Source organism: Drosophila sechellia, chromosome 3L, assembly GCF_004382195.2.
Source record: "Drosophila sechellia strain sech25 chromosome 3L, ASM438219v1, whole genome shotgun sequence".
In the NCBI taxonomy this organism is placed as follows: Eukaryota; Metazoa; Arthropoda; class Insecta; order Diptera; family Drosophilidae; genus Drosophila; species Drosophila sechellia.
The window spans coordinates 14009231-14030824 of NC_045951.1; the positions used below are offsets into that span (position 1 = coordinate 14009231).

Below are 21594 nucleotides of genomic sequence, written 5' to 3' on the forward strand. Positions count from 1 at the left end.
GTTGGCCCGAGAAGGTCGTGCAATGTGAGGGGAATTATAAATTTAAGAGGGAGTCAAACAAATATTTAAATTTTGATTTTATTCTTGAGCATTTAAATAAATGATAATGAAAAAAACGGAACTTTATGTAAAAATATTAAATTTAGTCAATGCAAGTTTAAATTGTTGATTGGGGCTCAGCCTTAAAACTTTAATTTCAAAACTAATGCTTCTAAGCTAAAGTGGCGAACTGTAAACATGGAGCCCCTCGAAAGCCAGTCAAAGGAAAAGCGCCTCCCCCGGTACTCAAAACTCCTTCAAATGGCAACAATTTCCTCTTTCTGCCTTCCCCTTTCCGCCAGCCCAGTTTTCACCATTCAGACAAAGCAGAACAACAAACACTTCAGATGTTAATTACACGTTACAGGAACAACTCACAAAAGCGTGAAGGCGAAAAGGAAATCCTCAAAACATTTGAGGAGCTCCGAGTGCGACAGAGACTGAAGCACAGTGCGAGAGAGAGGGAGCTAGCTCCGCTTGAGCCCGGCTTCACTTGAACTTAATGAGCTCAGCTGCCCGACTAGAGCGATTTCCCCCACAATTTTCCTTTCTTTTTCCGGGATTTTCCGCTTTTGTGCTGTCCAGTTTTGGTATGCTACCCTATAATGATGCCGCAATGGAAAACAAGAAACGGAAAACCCGAAAATACTATAAAATCACATAAAAAAGAAAAGAGCTCGACCTAAACTAGCAAGGAGATTTTCGGAAGGCTGTGGGCGGTCAAGAAGAGAAACTTTTTGCCCTGCGGAGCGGTTTATAGTTACGACAAAAGCTGCTTAGAATTTGGGAGGATTCCCCACCATCCATTGTAGGAACATTGTTTACCTTTGTCTTAGTCTTGGTGTGTGTGTGTGTGAGTGTGTGCCATCTACTACCGCGTTAGTTGCACATTTTGCATTTTCTTGCCTTTTTTGGCCCGACTTTTGGCTTCCTTTCACCCGTTTTTGCCCCACAACCGCCTTGGCATTGTCTTGGCGCCCCCTGGCGGGCGTTTCACCCATCAATATTGCTTATTTGCAACACGGGTTTTTTGTCGGTTATTGTTGTTTGGCAGTTATTGTACTTGCTGATGCTGCAGCTTTTAACTATTACACTGAAATGCATTTGAAAACGAAAATTCGTTGTTTTAGAGGCATACAATATCCTTCTGGCAGAATTTAATTTTAATATATTTATATTTAATTTGTTTCTCAGCAATAGGAAGGTATGCAATTTCTTAAACACTTTCAAATAACTAATAAAATAATATATGTGATATACCTTTAGCTAAATTTACAAAACAAACTTTTCTGCTTAATTTTTTGTGCAGTGCAGTGCCTCTTCTTCCTCCCTTTGTCATCCATTCAGGGGAAGTCCCGCAGTACAAATTGCATTCACTTGTTGCGGTGCTTCTTCTTTCTCTTATCCTGCACTGCTTGGCCGCACTGCTTCGCCCTCAGTGCATCTTCTTCATGTGTCGCTGCTTGCTTCCCCACTCTTTGTTATTGTTCCTTTGTGCGTTGATTTATGGTCTATACGACATGCATTGCATGTGTGTGGGTGGCACCGACTGGGTGCAATTGGTGGTTCATGAGCTGCAGTTCTAGGAGCACATCCTTTCTCCCCTCCCCCTGCGAAACCCATTTACCACTTTGCCCTTGCAGAGCATACAAATTGGTTTTAGTTATTAATGGTGTGTATAATTAAGCGAGCTGCCTTTTGTTGCCAACTTTGCCTGCAGTTTGCTAGAATGTTTCTTAATAATTTGTGCTGCGCATCCCTCCAGACTCAAGAGTAAGAAGGCCCTAACAACAAGAAAAAGAGCAGCAAATTGCAGTGTGGACGAGTTTTAAATGGGCAATAATGCAAGCTACAAATTTTCCGAACAATTGAAAACGGGAAATAAAACTTTTTATGTATGATAGTCATAATGGTAATATATTGCTTAAAGAGAGATTTTATTGTTTAATCAAATAGCCAAGTTAATAAGGATGTTTGCATAGAAAAGAGTTATGGTTTATATAGAATACACTTGTGCTATGGGATATAAATTTAAAGATATAGATTTATTTTGCTCGTTAATTTTCCTTAATTTCAAGATCCACAAAATAGGATTAGAAACCAATGCAAAAGAAGAAACCAAAAAAAACAAGAATAGGTCTAGCCCCCTAAATTTGTTTGCTATCAATCAGAGTTGTGGCCTTCCGGACAAAACAAATTTACTGCATTGATACCCAAAACCTTTTTTTAACAAGTGAAAAAGTCTCATTACAAATGCAGGAGCCATACAATGTTTTTTGTTCAGTCAGGAAACAGAAAACAAATTGGTGGTTTGGGCTTTGACCTTTCAACGTTACTTGTTTTCATTTGAATTTATTTCTATTTATGTTTACGCATCTGACGCCTTCATAAACTTTGATTTCCCCTTCGTTATTTTTTTTTGGACACTAAATGGTAAACAAATGTTGCCCAAGCAACTTTTAATTGAATGTATACAAGAGCCCTTGTTCTTCGGAGCCCTGATAAAATATTAATAAATTTCCTATAGAGATTTTCTGTGTGGATGGGCAAAAGTTTTGTCTTCGCTTTTGTGAGAGGCGAGAGCAAACTGGAACTTTTCTAATTTATTTTCCATATGCGTCTCTTGCCCGTGTTAATACATATTATATAATACTTGATATTTTTCTTTGGACCTGCCCTGCGTTGCGCTTTTCTTTCCGCACTTCGGGAATTTCGGCGCCTTTTGTTCTAAGACCTGTGCTCAGGATGTGGCGGCAAATGTAAGCAAAACTCTTGGGGAAAACTCCCGGAAAGTTTCCCAACTGTTTTCCAAGCGGAGTGGGCTGGGAAAAGCGGAAGACACCGCTTACCTCGATGGGTTGGTTGGTTGGTTCATCGTGGGTCTCAACACCGCTGGTGTTGACTGTTGTGGCTAAAAGAAAGCTTTTCCCCGGAGATATGTTGCCTGCTTTAGGTCCTCTTTTTGTGACCCGCCTACTTTGTGGCCGTTTGGTATAGAGTTTAAGGGGAAAATCTGATTAAGGCACGAAGTTTTTTAATTCTACTAATATGTGGCTTATATATGTTTAATATATGATATTATTAAATTAAAATGTTTTATGTTGCTAGAAAATGTGCCAGTACTTATCGAAGTTAACCGACAAATCTGCATGCATTTCCTACTGCCTTAGCTGTACGATTTTCTCGACCTAGCAATAATCATTACAATCTCCTCTCTACAGCATCACCTTAAAAATCACATTTAACATTTTTAGCACTCAAGTTGAACGAGGGAGCCAAGTGTTTTTACCGCCAACAGAGTAAACTCGAGCCCAAAACAATTTCGTTAAATGGAATTTCCCCTAATGAACATTTTTCTGCTGCTCTTTGCGCTGCCTGATTTTTTATGCGTGGTCGTGTCGCTGGATAATTGAGCTGAAGCTCACAGCCAGCACGCGACAGTCGGCACGAAAGGGTTAAGTTTGGCTTAGGGGCCAGCGGGTTAAGGATGCGGAAAAGGGTTTTATGGGTCAGCCGCAGGAACCGCACGCGAACGTGGGCCAGTAATAAGAAAACGAGCGAGGAGATTTATTTTGCCCTGTTTTCTTGTCCGGAAAATGGAAAGCTAAAAATTAAAATGCCAAGTAGAGTCAAGAAAATAAATCTGCAGAAGGTGGAGAAAATAAAAGGATATTTAGGAGTTATTTCAGGGACAACAATCTGCAAATAAAGGATTTTGGTATCAGTTTCCGGTCTCAGGAGCATTCCAATTAAAAACAGAGATTTTGGTTTTCTCCTTACTTTCGCTGTGCATTTGCTTATCAAATATATATCTAAATGATTTTATTGTATATATATTTTTGAAAGTTTGTGTGAAGTCATACCTCAAAATTTGTTTTAAGTAAAAGATGAAGAGCATTTCTGTTACCTAGCATGACTGGAACTTGATAAAAAGAACTCACCATATATCACGATTTATGTCATATGACCCCCACTTCTTTAAGCCATACCCTTATTTATGGATCACACATTCTTGAGCTTAACCCAAAGTTAACCCACACGCACGTTCCAATTCTATTTCCCTCTCGACCAACCACAAATACCAAAAACCGAAGCAATTTCATAAATTTTAATCCTTTTTTATTGCCCAGGTAGCACGGAGTGGAAGAAGACGCGGAAAATGGAAAGTGAAATACACAAAACTCATTTCCGCAGCACGTGCGCCAGGAAAATGTTAAGGGGGCTGTTAAAGGGGACACTCTTCTGCTGAAGGGGGAATGAAAAGCTGTGCTTAACCCCTCAAAAATTGCACACAAAGAAAACATTTTTACCACTATATTAAAAGTTGGTATATAATTTTAAAAGTCAAATTTTATAATGTAAGAATCACACTTTTATAGCCTGTTTAATATTTTAAAAATGTAAACCTAGAAAACACTCCACGCAGGTCGCAAAAGCGTATTCATTTTTAACAGTGTACGATTGACACTTTAGAATTTTCAAATACTCAAAATATTAAATGCAAGCAAGATTTAGTTTAATGTGTACAGCAAGTGCATGAATGACCACGTCCACAATTACTGGAAAAGACTGGAGAAAGAGGGGCTAAGCTAGAAGGGATGGGAAAGTAGAGCTCTTTCGGCTGCTCACTAATTACTTTGCCACCTTCAGCGCATTATGAGAATGCGAGTGCTCGCCGACAGGGGGCGCCGCACTTAATGTCAAGCATATGCCCCAAGCTCACTGCCTGCGGTTACCTCTATCTGTCTCTATCTAAGCCTTGTCTTCGCTTTCTATCGCTCCAGCAGCTCTTCTTTTTTTCCTAACCTGCTCGGTTTAATTTAAATATGACGCAAAAGAGAAAAACGAAATAAAGGAATGCTGAAACACAAAAAGAATGGGATGATATGACGCGAGTGTGAGATTGGGTGTCAGTGTGCTTATGGCGCTGAAAAGCGCTGTCAGTGCGAATGAGCGAGGTATAGGTGTAGAGTCCACACTAAACTAAAATAAGTATACGCCATGTGTACCGGAAATGGTCAGGGAATAAAATTTCGGCGAATATTATACTTCACAAACTTTAAACATAAATATTTAACTAATTTGTTTTTAATTTCATTTTTATGTCATTTGTACACACTTGTGTCAATAAACCTAATCGTAATTCATTTCCTTTGTGCAGTAAGACGGAGGACAAGATCTATGCTAAAAAGTAGGGTGTCCCTAAAAAAGGCAAATCTCTTCTTTTATTGTCCCGAAGTGCAATTTGAAGAATGAAAAACCGAGGACAACGAATGGAGAAGTACTTTTTTTACTGTCAGCTGAAAAGATAAAGATCCGTATGATGGCAGGTTGAAGGGATGCTGGTGCATTTCTATGCAATTATAAGTCTCTACCCCACTTGAACCACTACAACTTCCTCTCTTAACACGACTAACAAAACATGTTCATTCAACAATCAGCAACATTCCATATGTTGCATGCCGCACAACCTAGCGCAAAACTTGGTCCACTTCAGAACACTTTAAAGCCACAGTGTTACCACAATAACGCAGCCATTCTACTAGTCAATTAATAACTAAATCTGCTTACACTCAACTAAATACGGGTGACTTTATTGAAATTGTTGAAGTTTAATTATTATTCTTAATATTATTATTATATAATTATTTTTTATTAAACTTTGACAGATACATATTTCGAATTTTTTTTCGTTGACTTTGACACAAAGCATTTCTTTCGACTCTGGGAGGCTCCGCCCCCACTTTGAGCATACTTGCTTACAACTTTGAACTTTCGACATCCAATTGTGCTGGTGTGTGTGAGTTAGTACTTGTGTTTGGGGCTTCCTCTACATGCAAATTGAAATTGTTTGCCTTGTCTCAGTGTGTGAACCGAATTGAACCTTGGCCAGTGTTGTTGCCGCCAGCTGTTGTTGTTCCTAATTGTCGCTGTTGTTGCTGGTTTAGTTGTTGATGGTGTCGCCGGTGTCGACACGTTATATAAATTCCCAACGAATTTTGGGACAAACATTTATAGTACCCCTCCCTAGCCGCACAATGTTTAACTTTCAAATATTTGCAGCAACTATAAATGAGAGACACCAAACAGAAAACAACACCACTTAATGTAACTCAAGGAAGACGTTTCGTGTACACATAAGAAATAATATATTATTAAAATTCGAAATAAATTAAATTGAAAATATATTTTGCTCATAGTGTCTATATTTTAATATTCTATATTCCATTCTATATTTATTAAAATATAGAATTATTCCAGGCCGATTTAAACATTTTAAAATTCGCATATCAACAGCAAATTTTAAATTTATATATTATTCGCTTTTTTTAATGTGCACCCTTTTTGGAACACCACCTCTGCGGTTGCCTCATGAACTTTTACTAAATAAAATATGTGACCAAATTACATGAAATTGTAAAAAAAATAATAGTTTGTGCCTTTTTTAGGGGCAATGGGGGTTGCTAATGACACTTGTCGCGTGTGCGGATTTTATGTTCTTGCTGTTTTTACTCTGCATTTTCCATTTTGTATGTTTCGCTTCTCCGTTGCACATTTCCATATTTAATTGCGCATCTTGATAAGAGTGACTCCCCCTTCCACTATGCCACGTTTTTGCAACAACAACGTTTTGCTGTTGACATTTTCAATGCGAAATTATGCGACACGGCAACTCTTTTTCCCCCTTACCACACTTGCTGCTTTTTTTCCACCCGCCAGTTAGCGTTTTCTTTGTTATTCATTAGCTGCCGTTGCTGTTGACCTCAATTTTTATTGCCTGCCACGTTTTTAATGTCGCGTGTCGCAGGTTTTAGTTGTTTTTTTTTCGTTTTTCTGCGTCTTGGTTACAATTTTTTTCCTTAAATTTAGCGGTTGTGCAACAGGTTGTTGAACTTATATTTTTGGCAAAGGTTTATTTTTGTACTTCGCCGAAATATTTAAGTGAGTTTAAGATGTAATCAAAATGTCCATTACGTGAAAGATTTTTTAAAAAATGATTCATGTATATATTCACTATTTAAAAACCTCCATATAAGTTCTCAAATTAAACGAGTCTCTAAAAGTACAAATTGCACAATAGACAGCTTTTTCCTTAACCCCACAAAGTGGGGTCATTATTACCCATGGCAATTTTATGACTTTGTTGTCAAAATGTTTATCTAACACTTGAGAAGCATTGTCCATAAAATGATGAAAGAAAACGCATTAAGAGAGCAAATAAACTTTTATTGAGATAGAATTCTCGTTACTAAAACAGATGTGCCCCAGCTTTAGCCCTCCCTTCCCCTTCCACACCCCTGGAGGCCCACAAACCCATCGACGGATGGGTCAACGCCAACAAAAAGCAAATAGCCAACGAACGATCATGAGTTCGAGGGGTTGAAGAGGGTGGAGTACACACATATATAGGAAGAGTAGGGGAACCAACATAACAGCTCGACAATTGTTTTATAATTATTTTATCATGAACAAAGCAGAAAGAAGTAAGTGAAATTAAGACATAAGAAACAAAACATTGAGTAGAAAATTCCCTGCAGTACATTATGAAATATGCTGAATAAAATATATGTGTGAAAGAATATCAATTTATAAGTTAGCAAGTTACTTATATACAAATTTATTGGCTATTGAACATGTCTAAAACTGCATAACTACTAATGACTATAGCGTATCACTTTGGGTATCATTGCCAAATAATAAAAAATGTATAAGAAATATTTAAAATACAGCCAATTGCATTTGATATTACTCCACAAGTAGATGATTTTATTAATAAATCTTCAGCTTTCATTGACGAATAATCAAGCATTTTTGCTTTTTGAGTTTACCAGCATGCCCGAGCAGTTGGCAACCGAGTAGCGGGTAGCATAAAAGGAAAATTGCTTAATTTATGTGTCATTTATCTAAATGGAGCAGCCGAGCAAAAGCAATGAAAGCAAAGAGCCAATGACGCCTGCTCCGTCTCCCCATATTATTTTTATAAAGCGCCGCGATAAGCAACTGTCAGTCGGTGCAATGGGGGCCAAAGGGGCTAAAGGGAGCAAAAGGGGCTGTGGTGCCATAGTAATTAAAAATCCTCAACTCTCGTTGTTTCTGCTGTCTTCTGCTGGCGACAATAATCGCCGACTGTGTGTGGAAAAGAGACACACAAACGGGCACTGGGGGACGGACAGAACATGCGATTAAAATTTTAAATGACAGTTGACAGTTTCATCATCAGCATGTGTACAAGAGTTTTACATAGATATGAGGCAGATAGTGCCTTTCAGGGAGTTCCGGGGGCTGACGGCGACAGGAACTGGTGAGCAGGTGAAATGTCATATGAGATCGACTTTGCTGCGGAAACTGAAAACCAGAAAGAGGGCACCTGATGAGAAGAAGCGCAAAATATGCAAATGCTTCTCAGTTATCTGTATCGTTAATTGTATGTTTTGGGTGGAATTAATATTAGTATCGGGAAAAAGGTTTAAAATTCGTATTCTAATGCCAATTGATTTCGTCAAACTGAATAGTGCTTTCATGTATCTGAAAGGACTATTCAACTATTCTTAAAGTCAATAGTATCGCATGAGCTGAACCTTGCTTGCTGCACAATGTGTTGAATTTCATAGTAAATCCATCAAGACAAGTACTTCAATTGTGTGGAATTGTCATCCAGACCAGAAAATAAAGCGACACAAAGTCACTCTCTGTTTGATAGCAGTCCAGTCTTCTACTCAAGAAGTAGTGCCTAATATCTTACTTGAACAATGGTATAACATTGCTGGTGTCTGAATTCCAGTTTTGGGCCAACATATTAACACCTTTTGTGATTATTGTCTTACCAAAGCTAAATAGTATTATCAACCAGAACAATGCCAACAAATGCGGCTTCTTCTCATAATGAAATGCAATGGGGTATTGGCTAAAAATGGAATTCTGCTGCATGCACTTCATCAGGAGAAGGAAAAGGAGATGAGGGCGAAGAACCCCTGACTGACTGGCTGACAGCTGAAAAAGTCACCTCACTCCCGTCTTTTCCCCGGAGGAACCCGTTTCTCTCAGTGCAACATGCATTCCTCATGCCATACAAAACAATTGACATGCATTGTTGCTGCTGCTACTGGCATGTTGCTCTTGCTGCTGCGATGTTGCTGCATCTCTCAGTTCCTGGCAGCCTCTCAACTGCAGAACCCCAGAAATTGTCACAGCAACTTGTGCCGCGCACAATTTTCCAAAATGAAGCTGAATTAAGTGAAAAAGTACAAAACTGGTTTCAAAAGGTGCAGACAGAAAAAAAAACACAATGACATGAGCACTTGATAAGGAATCAGAACTAAAATCATAACGCAAAAGTCAAGACATACATTTCACTTTTTTAAATATCAAAAACATGATTTTCATCAGTAGACGTAACTAATTGATTGTTGGGAACTCTGAAATTTCTCTCAGTGATACTTTTAGCAATAAGGACACGAATAGAACTGGTTCTGTGTATAGGCCCTGCTCTTCATTTATCAATACTTGATCGGAGACCGAAAGTCCGGTTTCCCTGGCTGGTGCATTTCATTTGATTTTATTTCATTCGGATTTCAAACCATTCTCTGGCTCAGATATAAATTAAGATCCATATCGGAAGGGAAACTGGATCTGCGATTGAGTTGGTGGAAATCGAAAGAAGCCAACGGCAGGTGGCATTTCGTATCGGAGCTTGGGATATGATCCCGATTCACATTCGGACCCAGAATTGTGATTTATATTCAATAGTTGTATACGTGGGATTAGCTCGTTTATTTCATTTGGTTAAATTTTCACTTGCGAAGAATTCTTCTCCGTAAATTCTTTTCCACAGAGGATATTGCCGACTGCCTGCTGTTATTTATTGTATTCGTTTATCGGCGTTTTCCCGGTTTCCAACTCGCTTAATTTGCCCGGTCCAGTCCCAAGTATCCCTCTCTTGTTCCATTTAGCTATTTTTTCTCTTTCTAGCAAAGGCAGGCTCTTGGTTTGTCAGCATGACATGACTTTTATGGTATAAAGTTATATTTCAGGCTTCCACTCGTAGATAACTTCAAAGGCTGGCGATTTGTAAAGGCGCCATCTGGCGTTGAGAATGCGAATTCAATGGCTATAAATGTCAGAGCATCGATGGGTTAAGGATTTATGCTATAGGCGGTACCATTATATCGGGGTTATAATGTTTGGGGCTTGGAAAACGATTACTTCGCACGGAATCCGCTTAGAAAAGTTAAACAAAAAATGTAAAAACCACAAATGTTAAAATTGGTTGCAACTTGTTAGTTTAAAAACTTCTATATAAAACTTATCTGAAAAAATGTTGATTACTAATACATAAAAAACAAGAGTGAGAGACGCATTAATTGAAAGCATTTTCAACTCAACGAAGCGTGGAAAATTTCCCAGCGGCCGCAGCGTGGAAAGGCGCGACCAGTTTTCACAGGGAAACCGAAATTAACATGTCACCTATAATGAGAAAAAGAGCAAAAAGGCAGAAGCTTCGACGAGGGGGGCTAATCGATAATTTATGAGCGGAAATATGGCACGCCGAACGAATGATGGATTAATTTGGGGTACGGAAATCGGGGGGCAGGTGTGAGCTGGGTATATTGTAACATGTTTATAAATAACGCTAATGAGCGGGGGAGATCGGTTGGTGGCAAGAGGTGGTGCAACCTAACTGCTCGTAAAATGTTTAAACAAGCGGCGCATTGACTTTGAACTAAAAAAGGGGTGGAGTGGCCCCAGAGACGCTGCTGTTTTTTTGCTGTTACCTTAAAATACGATACTTTTATATAGATACAGCAAATACTATAGTACATTTTTTCGTTTTATCCAACTTTCAGGTGACATCCTTTCTGGCGTTTGTTTCGTGGGTCAGCTAGACACGCACTCCCTGGGCGCGTTCCTGATTCTTCCACTCTGCATTTATCTCTCGATCGGAGCACTATTCCTGCTGGCCGGATTTATTTCGCTTTTCCGAATCCGGACAGTCATGAAAACGGACGGAAAGAGGACAGACAAACTGGAGCGCCTGATGTTGCGAATAGGTTTCTTCTCTGGACTTTTCATCCTACCCGCCGTGGGATTACTGGGCTGCTTGTTCTACGAGTACTACAACTTTGACGAGTGGATGATCCAATGGCACAGGGACATCTGCAAGCCCTTCTCAATCCCCTGCCCGGCAGCCAGGGCGCCGGGATCTCCAGAAGCCCGCCCCATCTTTCAGATCTTTATGGTCAAGTACCTTTGCTCCATGCTGGTGGGGGTCACTTCCAGCGTTTGGCTGTATTCCAGCAAGACGATGGTCAGCTGGCGGAACTTCGTGGAGAGGTTGCAGGGCAAGGAGCCCCGGACCCGGGCGCAGGCGTACGTCTAGTATGAGACGGGTCCGGCGGGCGGGGCCAAGTCCACGCCCCTTACTCCCGATCCGGAGGCGGCCAACGAGAGTTACTTAGAGTTTAGCACATAGACGTTCCCTATGCCCAAAACAAAAAAAAATAACACGCAGTCGTAGTTCTTAGTAGCTTTGTATAAAGTTCATCATCTGCATATGTCCCCGAAAATCCATGAAAAGAGAAAATCAAAAGTTGACCATAGGCTATTGTTTGAATTAAAAGTACATTAGTTGATACGAAAGCAAGCTTGTTGAACCAAAACTACGCGTATAAGTTGAGACTCTAGCTCTAAGTCGAGTTGTATTTTGTAGGATTTCATTGCTATCGCGGTATACGAACCTGTAGCACCTATGATATTTCATTTTTGACGCAAGTTTTAAGTTAGGTTCCGATTTTTTGAAAGCTTTAAATGTGCCCTACAATTAATGAGAATGTAGCTATAAATAGAGTATCACGATAACGGTATGAACGTCAGGCATTAAAAGGATGTGAGCCCCGGCTGCTCTGCAGAATATTTTATAAGCCAAGGCTTCAAATTTCATTCATTAGTCACAGAAGAAATTATTTTCCACACAGACATAATAATTATGCATATAGAGCACACAATCCGTACATATAACCATGCAGTTTGGTGCTCACATCTATGCTTCATCTATTTATAAACAAAAAGGAAACCATAAACTATATAAATGTATTATGTAGCAATAAATGTCCTCCATGTGCTAAACTTACTGCAAATACGATTATTATAATTTTAACTATAACTCTAACTGTATTTGTAATTCTAACTGTAATTGTATATTTGTTGAACTAATTAATTCTAAACGCGTAATGGAATAATTTTTAATTCAATTTTTAAATGACGTTGTAGTCATAGCACTTAAGCGAACAAACAAACAAAACACGCAAAAATTTTGTTGCCACTTTATGGAAATTTTTCCCTTCACCCCAACTAAATAAGAGTTGAAACTGCCATTTAAATATTTGTAGACACATGAAAAATCACCAAATGGAAGATGTTTGCCAACTGTTGAGCATTTGTTTTCTGCGCATTTAATTGAGTCCTCAATTTAAATTGGCACTAGTAATACGTGAAATTATGTCCAAGCCAGATTTGTGTAGCATTTAAGCTGATGGAAATGCATATTAATTATAGCAATTATCGATAGTCGGTGTAACATAGCGAATGCCCAGCGGCAAGCGAACAATTATAAGTGTATAAAACAAATAAAAACATGCAGAACATCATTGAAGCATTCAATGGCAAACACAAACGGAAAATGCAAAAATAAAACTTTATTGTATTGTTAAAGACTGAAATATGAAGCGTTTTTAATTTCACTGGGAAAATGTTTATGCAATTGCTGGTGTTGACCAACGCAACCTTTTCGATGTTTTTCAATTACTTAAGTTATTTGCGTAGCACAACGCCTGATGAGAATTAAGTATCCCCAAGGCTTGATTTAAGCTTTTTTTTTTTATTTAAATTCTTTCATATTTAAAAAGTAAATTTAAGAGCTTTTCCTTTACCAGATATTCAAAAAATTCAGACATAAAACTAAACTTAACGTTTTGTAATTTAGTTTCAATTTATTATTTATTTGTGGAAATACTATAATTTCATTCTAGCTGTAAGATGAACAAGTCTTAAATAGCATTCTGATAGAAAGGCGTTTCCTTACTCTGGATCATTTCATAATATCATAATATCGCTTTTGGTGTTTGATTTTTTATCGCAGCTATTTGTTAAAAAAGTAATTGAAACGTTTTGAATGTGTAAATATTGTAGAACCAAATATGAAAAACATTGAACTATAACGCAGTGGTTTCCAGTGTTAATGCATTATTCGTCGACTGAATATCCTGCGCACATCAGCGTGTAGAGCCCTACGCCTGCATATCGGGCACCGATGGGATCTGCGGATGGCAGTTCTGATGCAGCTATTCCCGAATAGGTGTCCACATCGGAGAGAGACCACGCGATGTCTGCCATTGGAAGACCAGGGTGAGAGGCAAATCGGGCACTTAATGTCCTCTTGCATACTGTCCATCCTACGGCTGAGTCCGTCTAGTCCCTCGCGCAGCTCAAACACATTCTCACTCATGTTCATCGCATTAAGATGCTCTACCGAAATCTGACCGGATATTTTCAGCTGCAACTGCTCTAGGATGCGTGTACGCTCGGAATTGAACCACTTCATGTTGTTGTTAAGGACCTCCATTCTGCGGACACGTTCTTCTATGGTGACTTCAGAATCCAGCACCTGCTGCGCCCTTAGGAAAAGATGTTCGGTGACTTGCATGAAGATCATCTTTCCCACGAGAGACTTAATATCGTTCAGGGACTCCGAGCTGTTCGACGACATTGTGTATTGTGATGGCAAAAATCTTTCTTGCAAGCTAGATTACTAAGTTGTTACTTTTAAAACTTTATCAGGATGATATAAAAACTTTTAGTCAAGCGGTTGAATTCATAGAATGTGTGATAACAAAGTTGTTTTTAAATTTGAAGTGTATTTCCAAACATATAATTTTGGATAACTTTTCAAGCAACCGTTACAAGTTTCTGCTGATGTATATTTCCGACAATTTTAAGCCAAGTCTTCAGGTTTCAACAACCAGCACATTTTTCCGAAATAAAGTTACCCATCCACCTCTAAGATCTCTCGAAAAATCCCGATTCTTCTCACCTTCATTTTGTTGGGATAAAACTTTTCCCATTAGATGCAACTACACATGTAAGCGGGCAGACAAACCATGGCCACAAAAGCAGCTCGAATTCAATCATAACTTGCCAACACCCGCTGGCCAAGTTGCACGACTTTTTCTACACCTCCCACCACCAAACACTTGAAACACATGGCCGTAAGCCTTGAAATTTACGAGTCGCAAGGAGAAATCCACGCCCATATAATTTTGATTACACTTGTTTTCTAAATACTCTCCCATAGAAACCGCAAAAAGGCATGAAAAACATTAAAAAAAGAAAACTCACAGACAAAAACAAAAGCATTCGAAACACATGTGTACGGTGAAAAGGCCAAAATAAAATCTAACCTAAAGACTGTACTTTCTGGGGGGATGCTGATGTCACACAGCAAAAAAATAATACAAGCTTGAAATGAAAAGATACATTTTACTTTTAATAATTTGATATAATAAAAGTAAGTACCCTAAATAAAATCAATATATTTATAATAACAATGTTGGATTAAACATGCTATAGATTTAAATAATAATATTTCCATTTGATTTTGAACTACTTTATCCTGTATTATTTTTATTAAAGCAAAATGTAATTTGGTTCCATTTTTTCGTGCAAACTAGAATTGAACAACATTTTTTTTAATTTTTTCCGGCGTGGACTATAGAATATATAGACGCTAAGCTCCTTGGCAACAAATTGCAGTTAAAATTTGGGAAAGTAGTTGGGGGAAATCACTCTGGCCGCCCACGCAGAGGGACATGTATTAAAGGATATGAAGGATTTGGCAATGTTGTACGAAACACGTGTGCGATTTAACAACTACAACAGCCACACAGAAAACTTTTTTAGCAATACGGCGAAAAAGAAGAGAAAACTGCACACGAAAATGGAATCCAATGTTCGGCGGTGAGTTTTGTTGCGTTTTTATGCGACCACCATAAAAAAGTTATTAATGTGTGGGATTCGCGAATGTGAGTTTGTGTGTTAGCGTGAGCAGCTTGGGGGCAGGAAAAGCCGAATAGAGGGAATAGGAAAAGCTGGCTGCACACGGCCACAAAATGGCGCGGGCGTGTGCAGGCGTTAATGTGGCAAAAAATGTTTCTGAACCAGGACGAATCTTTTGCTCGCCGACTAGAATACACTCGAATCTGTGATAAAATATTAAATTTTAATGAACTTATTCTCAGAAAAGAAAACGAATGATGATGGCTTGCTATATTACTTAAACTATCTTTTTAAGCAAAAAGATCAATAATTGGATTTAAATACATCTTAAAATACCGATGAAAAACTTTGTCGTATTTAATAAATAATGAGTAGTGTATCTGCTCTCCGTTATTATTTTCAAGTTCCAGTTCATCCGAGTTTTATTATTTGCAGTGCAGTTGTTACCGCAAAATGCGGGCGTGAAAATCATAAAGCAAAACATATGAGTAGATGTGAAGTTAGTAAAAAAGGAACCATAAAAAAAAGAACTTGAGGCCGTGCTGGGAATTTCGGAATGCGATATACAACATTTATGCGGTTGCGCGCTTACAACATTTGTTTCAAACCTAGGAATAATTAGAGATTCTCATCTTTCACAGAAGTCGAATTAATCAAGTCGTCGTGTGCCTGTAATTTCAACACACATAATTTTGAAGAGGGTACACCCCAGCGATCTCCTTACCCGGAGGATAACATAACATATTACATTTTCTTTTGTACTTTATAATTAAGATACCACTTGGTCTCATTAATCTTTATCACACATTAGGTTATGTTCAGAGGAATTACTGAACGATTCCTATTGAAACCTTAATAAATAGAATTAGTTCCCTTAAAAAAAAAAAAAGCAGTTTCACAATCATCATGGTGTACATAAGAATGCTATATTTATGCTCAATTATTGGTGGCAAAGTCAGTTGCACCAAATCGACACAGCTTTTAAAAAGACCAAACAGAAGTTACACTTAATTAATTGCCAAATTCGTTGCGACACAACTGAGGACGAAAAAAATTGGCCTGAACGGAAGCCGCTTTGTGAACGCCTGGGGGAGTTTGCAATTTAATTGCAATTTTCAATTAGGCAACTGCACAAATGGACCAACGAAGAATATGCTGGAGGGCGGAGTATAGTTTACTTAATTAATGTTTTGCTGGCGAGAGCTTAAGGCGATTCCACAACGTTGGGCGACACAAAAACGAGACCCGAAAAGTATGCAATAGAATTGGTTCGACAGGAAATTGATTCAATGGGATTAACATAATTAACTAATACAAGAACAGGCATCCAAAAGCGATCAAACAGGTTCAGATAAAATTACTTCTCAAGAATGGGAAATTTATGAATACCAAAATTTAATACTACCCACATGTACAACATGTTTAATGAACACATTTCATACTATTTACTTTTTTCGCAAATGAGTAAAATATTTAAAATTAAAATAAAAATTTGTATGTATTATTTCTGTACTCCTCAATAGATGGAATTTGTATTTAAGATATTAGGAAGATGAATTTTTCTTTGAATATCAAATCGAATTTAATGGGTTTCAGCTTGTTGCGACACACACACCAATCTATTTTCAAACCGTGCCGTACAAAAATTTGGACAGCTGCGCTCAACTAGCAATCAAATTTTATTGCCATAGGGGAGATTTAGCCCCCAAGAACCCCCTTTGCCCACCAACCGACGCCATTTTCGACTAGCTGAAATCACACAAAAGGCTGCAAGTCCACCGCAAACAAAAGAAAGTTAATTGTCGGGCCAAATAACAAGTCGGCACCCCTCCATGCCACACAAATCTCGATGAAAAAAGGGTGGATACGGGGGGTGTTGGTTCAATATTTGCCTTAGTGGCCATGAAGTAGCTGCTAATTTTTCGCCGGGAAAAGTCAATTAAATTTTCAAAAGGAATGGCGGCGAAGGCAGAAAAACTTTTCGGCGCCGAAAATGAATAAATGATAGAGCATGAATATCAATCAAAGTTAAGCACTGCAAAATGAAGACAAACAATCGAAAGGGATTGAAGCTGGGAGAAACGTGGATGGGAGCCGGAATTAAACCAAAATCGAGATGAGTCATTGGGGCGGGAAAACCAGCTTTCATTAGTTCCAGGGGGTGGCATACATTATGCGGCAGCCACACCCACAAATTGATAAAGTTTCCCCGCTTCGCACACACCGACCACCCCACACTCGGCTAATCCAACAATGCCTAATGACAGTTGTCGAAAAGTTTTGGCCGAAAATCGATTCTAATGGCATCGCAAATAATCGAATCGAGTTGTTTATCAGAATGAATAGTTTTGCTCATTGGCCAAAAAGTTGTCAAATTTTATAGTTATTTGGGGTTGGCTGCACATTCGAAAACATTTCTGTGCGATAAAACCCTTTTTGGCCAACTTTTGTGTGGCTTATTGATAAAGTTCCACCTATTCTTTTTTGTCTCCTCTCCTCTTTTGGCCATAAATCAGTTTGGGCCAAGAACTCCTGCTGAGTGGTTGCTGGGAGGTGAGTCTCCAATGGGACATAAACTATGCAGCAGGTGGCACTCATAAGGGTTTTCCTTTGAGTAATTAAAGCAATTGCGACAAAAGAGCCACAAATGCCGAAACAGCATGTGGCCAAAAAAGATGAAGTGGGGGGTTCTAATCAGATTTACACTGCGAAAGCCGAAGGAGTTTGCCTTAATTGTCATAATTTCTTTTTCGCGCCTTCCAAATGTGTCAAAAATACATGGTACATGAAAGAAGAGGAAAGTGATAAGAAGTTTTTCCAATTAGAAACTTTTAAATGTATTAGGCTGTCAGACAGAAATAGCTTTAGGCCCTTAGATTATGATGAATTTTGAAAAACAAGTAAATAAAAGAAAAATAAAAATAAAAATAAATTGTAAATTTGTTTATTAATAAATTTAAGGTAAGGATTTTTTCACACAGCTTTATAAGCCGTTAATGGCCTTAACTATAAGAAATGAACTATAAAAATCCGTACAAGTTGTAACATTAAATACTGTTCAAGGGGTCAATTAGCAAAAGCATTAGCGTTTATGGCATGACCTGCAGCATTCATTATTATTTTTTAAGGCTCACGAAAGCACCACAAGGCGGCCAAATAATTAAATGCCTTTCGCTCCACGTACTCTATAGAGATCCGTTGACGGTCTCCGCCCAATCTGGCCAAAAAACCTAATGAAAACCCATTGAGCTGCGGAGTGATCTCATGTCGAAGCCAGCTGTCAGAGGTCGCCACCAATCGAGTTGATTGCCCGAACAATGGAGACTGATTAACGATCTTAAGAATATAGAAATACTTCTCCTGCCCGATAGAATTATGCGCGGCCAGCGCACATAAATAATAAAAGAGGGTGGAGGAGAAAAATATGAAAATAATTTCCATTGGTGCGGGGGGGTAACGGGGGAAAGGGGAGGCGAAGACGCCATCGCGAACGAACAGTAAGGGTCGTGAGCATAAATTTCAAAATTGTTTCTTGGCCTCGGCGCGCGGCATTGATGAAGTACATGGAGATGGGCGGGGAGCAGAACTGGGGAGCCTCATATGCCACAGGGCAACTTATGGCCAAGAAAGGTGCAGATTGGAGTGCCACAGTGAAATAGAGTCGGGAAGAGTCTGCACTTGAAGAAATACGTTACAAACCAACAGAATCTAATAACTGGGTCTTATAAATATTTAGAGTTAGAACGGATTTTAATGCAAGTTGGTCCCTTCGATATGATATATTATTATTTTATAATATTATTTATAATATGAAGAACCTAAAACCTTTTTTTGAGTGCAAAAGGAAGCGACGCCAAAGACGCAGACCAGGAAACCATTGTGCTCGACTGTTCCCTTGGCCATTCTTGATGGTCGATGCTGTGCGGGTGATAAGTAACATGAATCACGTTTTATTTTGCCTTTGGACTTTAACGATGCAGTGGAGCGTCGGGCTGGGCAAGTCAACTCCAGACTGGCTCAATGGCTGACTGACTTCGTCTTCGAATTGGCTGAAAGGTCAGAGCCGAGTGTCTAGAGTCGAGGTTTCCTGCAATTTTTATTTACCTTTTGTGTATGAGAACAACTTGGTTCTATTCTTCTGGCGATTTTACCCTCCAACCCTCCCTCCACCGATCAGCTTATGGTTTATTTTGTAGAATATGCTTGCAGGGATTTTCGTTTCTCGCTGCTTTTTCCATTTGCCTTGGAACGTGAGAATTTAATATTTCTTTTCATTAGCCACGCTCGACTCGAGTTCGAGCTTAGGGTTCTGTAAGTGCAAAGTGGAGCTGGGACTTTGGAGGAGGCGGGCAGGCAGTTCTGGCGACACTTACAAATTTCATGGTTTCATTTTGAGGAGGTCAGCAGCAACAGAAATAAATTATGTCGAACAGGGCCGACTGCTAAATTCATTGTAGAGAGAAGGCAGGGGAAAATGAATCCGAGGGGCCGACGGTTGGCAAGGAAAATAGTGGAGCAAGAAGCCAGAAAATGTGGGAAAGGGGTCGCCTGTCAATAGGGCATTTAGCAAATGCAAGACGCAGTTAATTGGATTTTTGCAGAAAATAAATATTCGTTGATAAGATTAAACGTTACAACTTCAACCGTCAAGAATAGAACGATACTTAAGTCAGTTCGATTCAATAAAATCGATTTGAAAGCCATCATTTGTAGGTGTCTGTGCTTCTGTACTTACAACATTTTAATTGACTTTATTTATTTTTATATGTTTAGGGAATTATTGTTACAAGAAACCCTTGCCCCAAATTTTATGCACATTTATGTCTGCCCATTTTCATGGCTCCACCTTCAATATGTGTCCACAGAAGTTTTTCCACCTCAATCCCATTGCTGTACCCCTACCCCTTTTGGACCACTAACATTGCTAAGACCCTTGTCAAAACTTTCGTTGCTGGAAACAGAAGTTAAACCGAAACTATTTGCCAGTCACGTTCGTCTTGATAACTTGTCGCCAGCTGGAAATCTGCGGAGCATACGAGAGACATTGTCGCCAAATCCGCGGCCAAGTGTTGCGACTGGCAACACGAGGCAACAATGTTGCATCCACTCATCCATCGGAGCCTCTGGATCCTCTAAGCCACTCGGTTCTGCCATTTTGGTGGCATCCAGAAGTCGTCGGCGACCAAGTTGGCAAATATCAGCCACCAACAGCCATCAAACGCAGCTTAGGCGCGAAATCCGTCCGCTAAACCCCTTCACGGCCACGCCCTCTTCCGCCCCTTTGGGCCACCCGGCTTATTTTGCATGTGTCGCACTATTTCTGGTCACATTTCGGCTGCCACTCGGCTTCACGACTTTCCATCTCTCGCTGAATGCTACAAAAAGCAGCAAGCCTGATATTTCGATGTTCCCAAAAGAAACAGTTTGTGCACTCAGAATAAAAATCCCACTATAACGATAGTGCCCCGAATTGGAAAATTGGGTAGCTTTATCGAGTTTTTAAATCAGAAGTTGGGACTGACTGACTTTAAATAAGCAGCTAAATAAGCAGACAGTTAATTTATTAAGAAACTAGTAATATTTTATTTTAGAAATAAATCCTCTTGCTAATTCACATTTTGCTTATAGTTCTACCTTTGTCAGTTCACTCTTTTAGTATAAATTTTAAATAACTTACAACTTTAAGCGCTTCTTGTGCTGTATGACAGCTTGGTTTAAAGAACCTGAGGGCCCTCTTAGCCCACGAAAGCCCCCGACCCCGTTTGGCCATCACCTTTTTACTAGCATGATATTCGTGTCCCGCAAGCATTTAGCATAGCATCATCAAGTCGGTACCCCTAAACTGCCCTCCCGTTTTCTGCTTTTGGCGTAACTAATTTTTCTCCTGTGTTTTCTTGGCTTTTTCTACGGCTCTTTTCGGCTGCTTTGCCTTTGCATTATGCATCTTTCTGGCAGAAATGAGCGGGGGCGGGGATTTTACCATTGTTCCCCAGCGCCGAGCAATGTTTACGCTTGCCACATTTACTTTGCATGGCAATCCGCTCCATCCCGCCCCGCAAGCTCTTGTCCTCTGTCTTGCCAATTTGGTGCACTCCACTTGCTCTTCTCGAATGGCTCGCAGGCGTTGGCTTCTGCGGATGCCTCTGCCTCGCTTTTCGCCTCGGTTTGGTTTTGCTTGGCTTGATAACACTACCAGCACTACAAAAAAAAGAGTTTCCTGTCCTTATTTAATGAGATAATAAAATAAAAGATTATAGATATGTATCAATCTTATTAATAATATATTTTTGATTTATGACAAAAATTCTTAATTCTTACATTTCCAGATTTTCAAAATTGTAATTATAGTGTTTATTTAATAAAATACTTTTTATTATAATTTTTAAAAATATTCTATCCCAATAAATTTGGAAGTATAAACAGTTTTGTAAGTGCCTCTCTTTAAAAACACAACTTCCACTGCGTGGAACTTTCGACAAGCTGAGTTAACTTCATAGTTTTGTGCCC

The 21594-nt window shown here is 39.1% G+C and overlaps 2 protein-coding genes across 2 annotated transcripts in view; one reads left to right on the top strand and one right to left on the bottom strand.

Annotated features, from left to right (window-relative positions):
* Positions 1 to 12755, top strand: part of LOC6605658 (frizzled) — an 88089-nt gene extending 75334 nt beyond the window's left edge. Inside the window, exon 5 of the mRNA XM_002030440.2 lies at positions 10884 to 12755. Coding sequence (XP_002030476.1) covers positions 10884 to 11416 — 533 coding nt within the window. The 3' untranslated portion in view covers positions 11417 to 12755. The remainder of the gene's footprint in view (positions 1 to 10883) is intronic.
* A 287-nt stretch (positions 12756 to 13042) lies between these two features.
* LOC6605659 (putative RING-H2 finger protein ATL21A) lies at positions 13043 to 13956 on the bottom strand. Its single transcript, XM_032718604.1, has one exon. The coding sequence runs from the start codon at positions 13799 to 13801 to the stop codon at positions 13271 to 13273; it is 531 nt and encodes a 176-aa protein (XP_032574495.1). The 5' UTR covers positions 13802 to 13956; the 3' UTR covers positions 13043 to 13270.
* Between the last annotated feature and the right edge of the window lie 7638 nt (positions 13957 to 21594).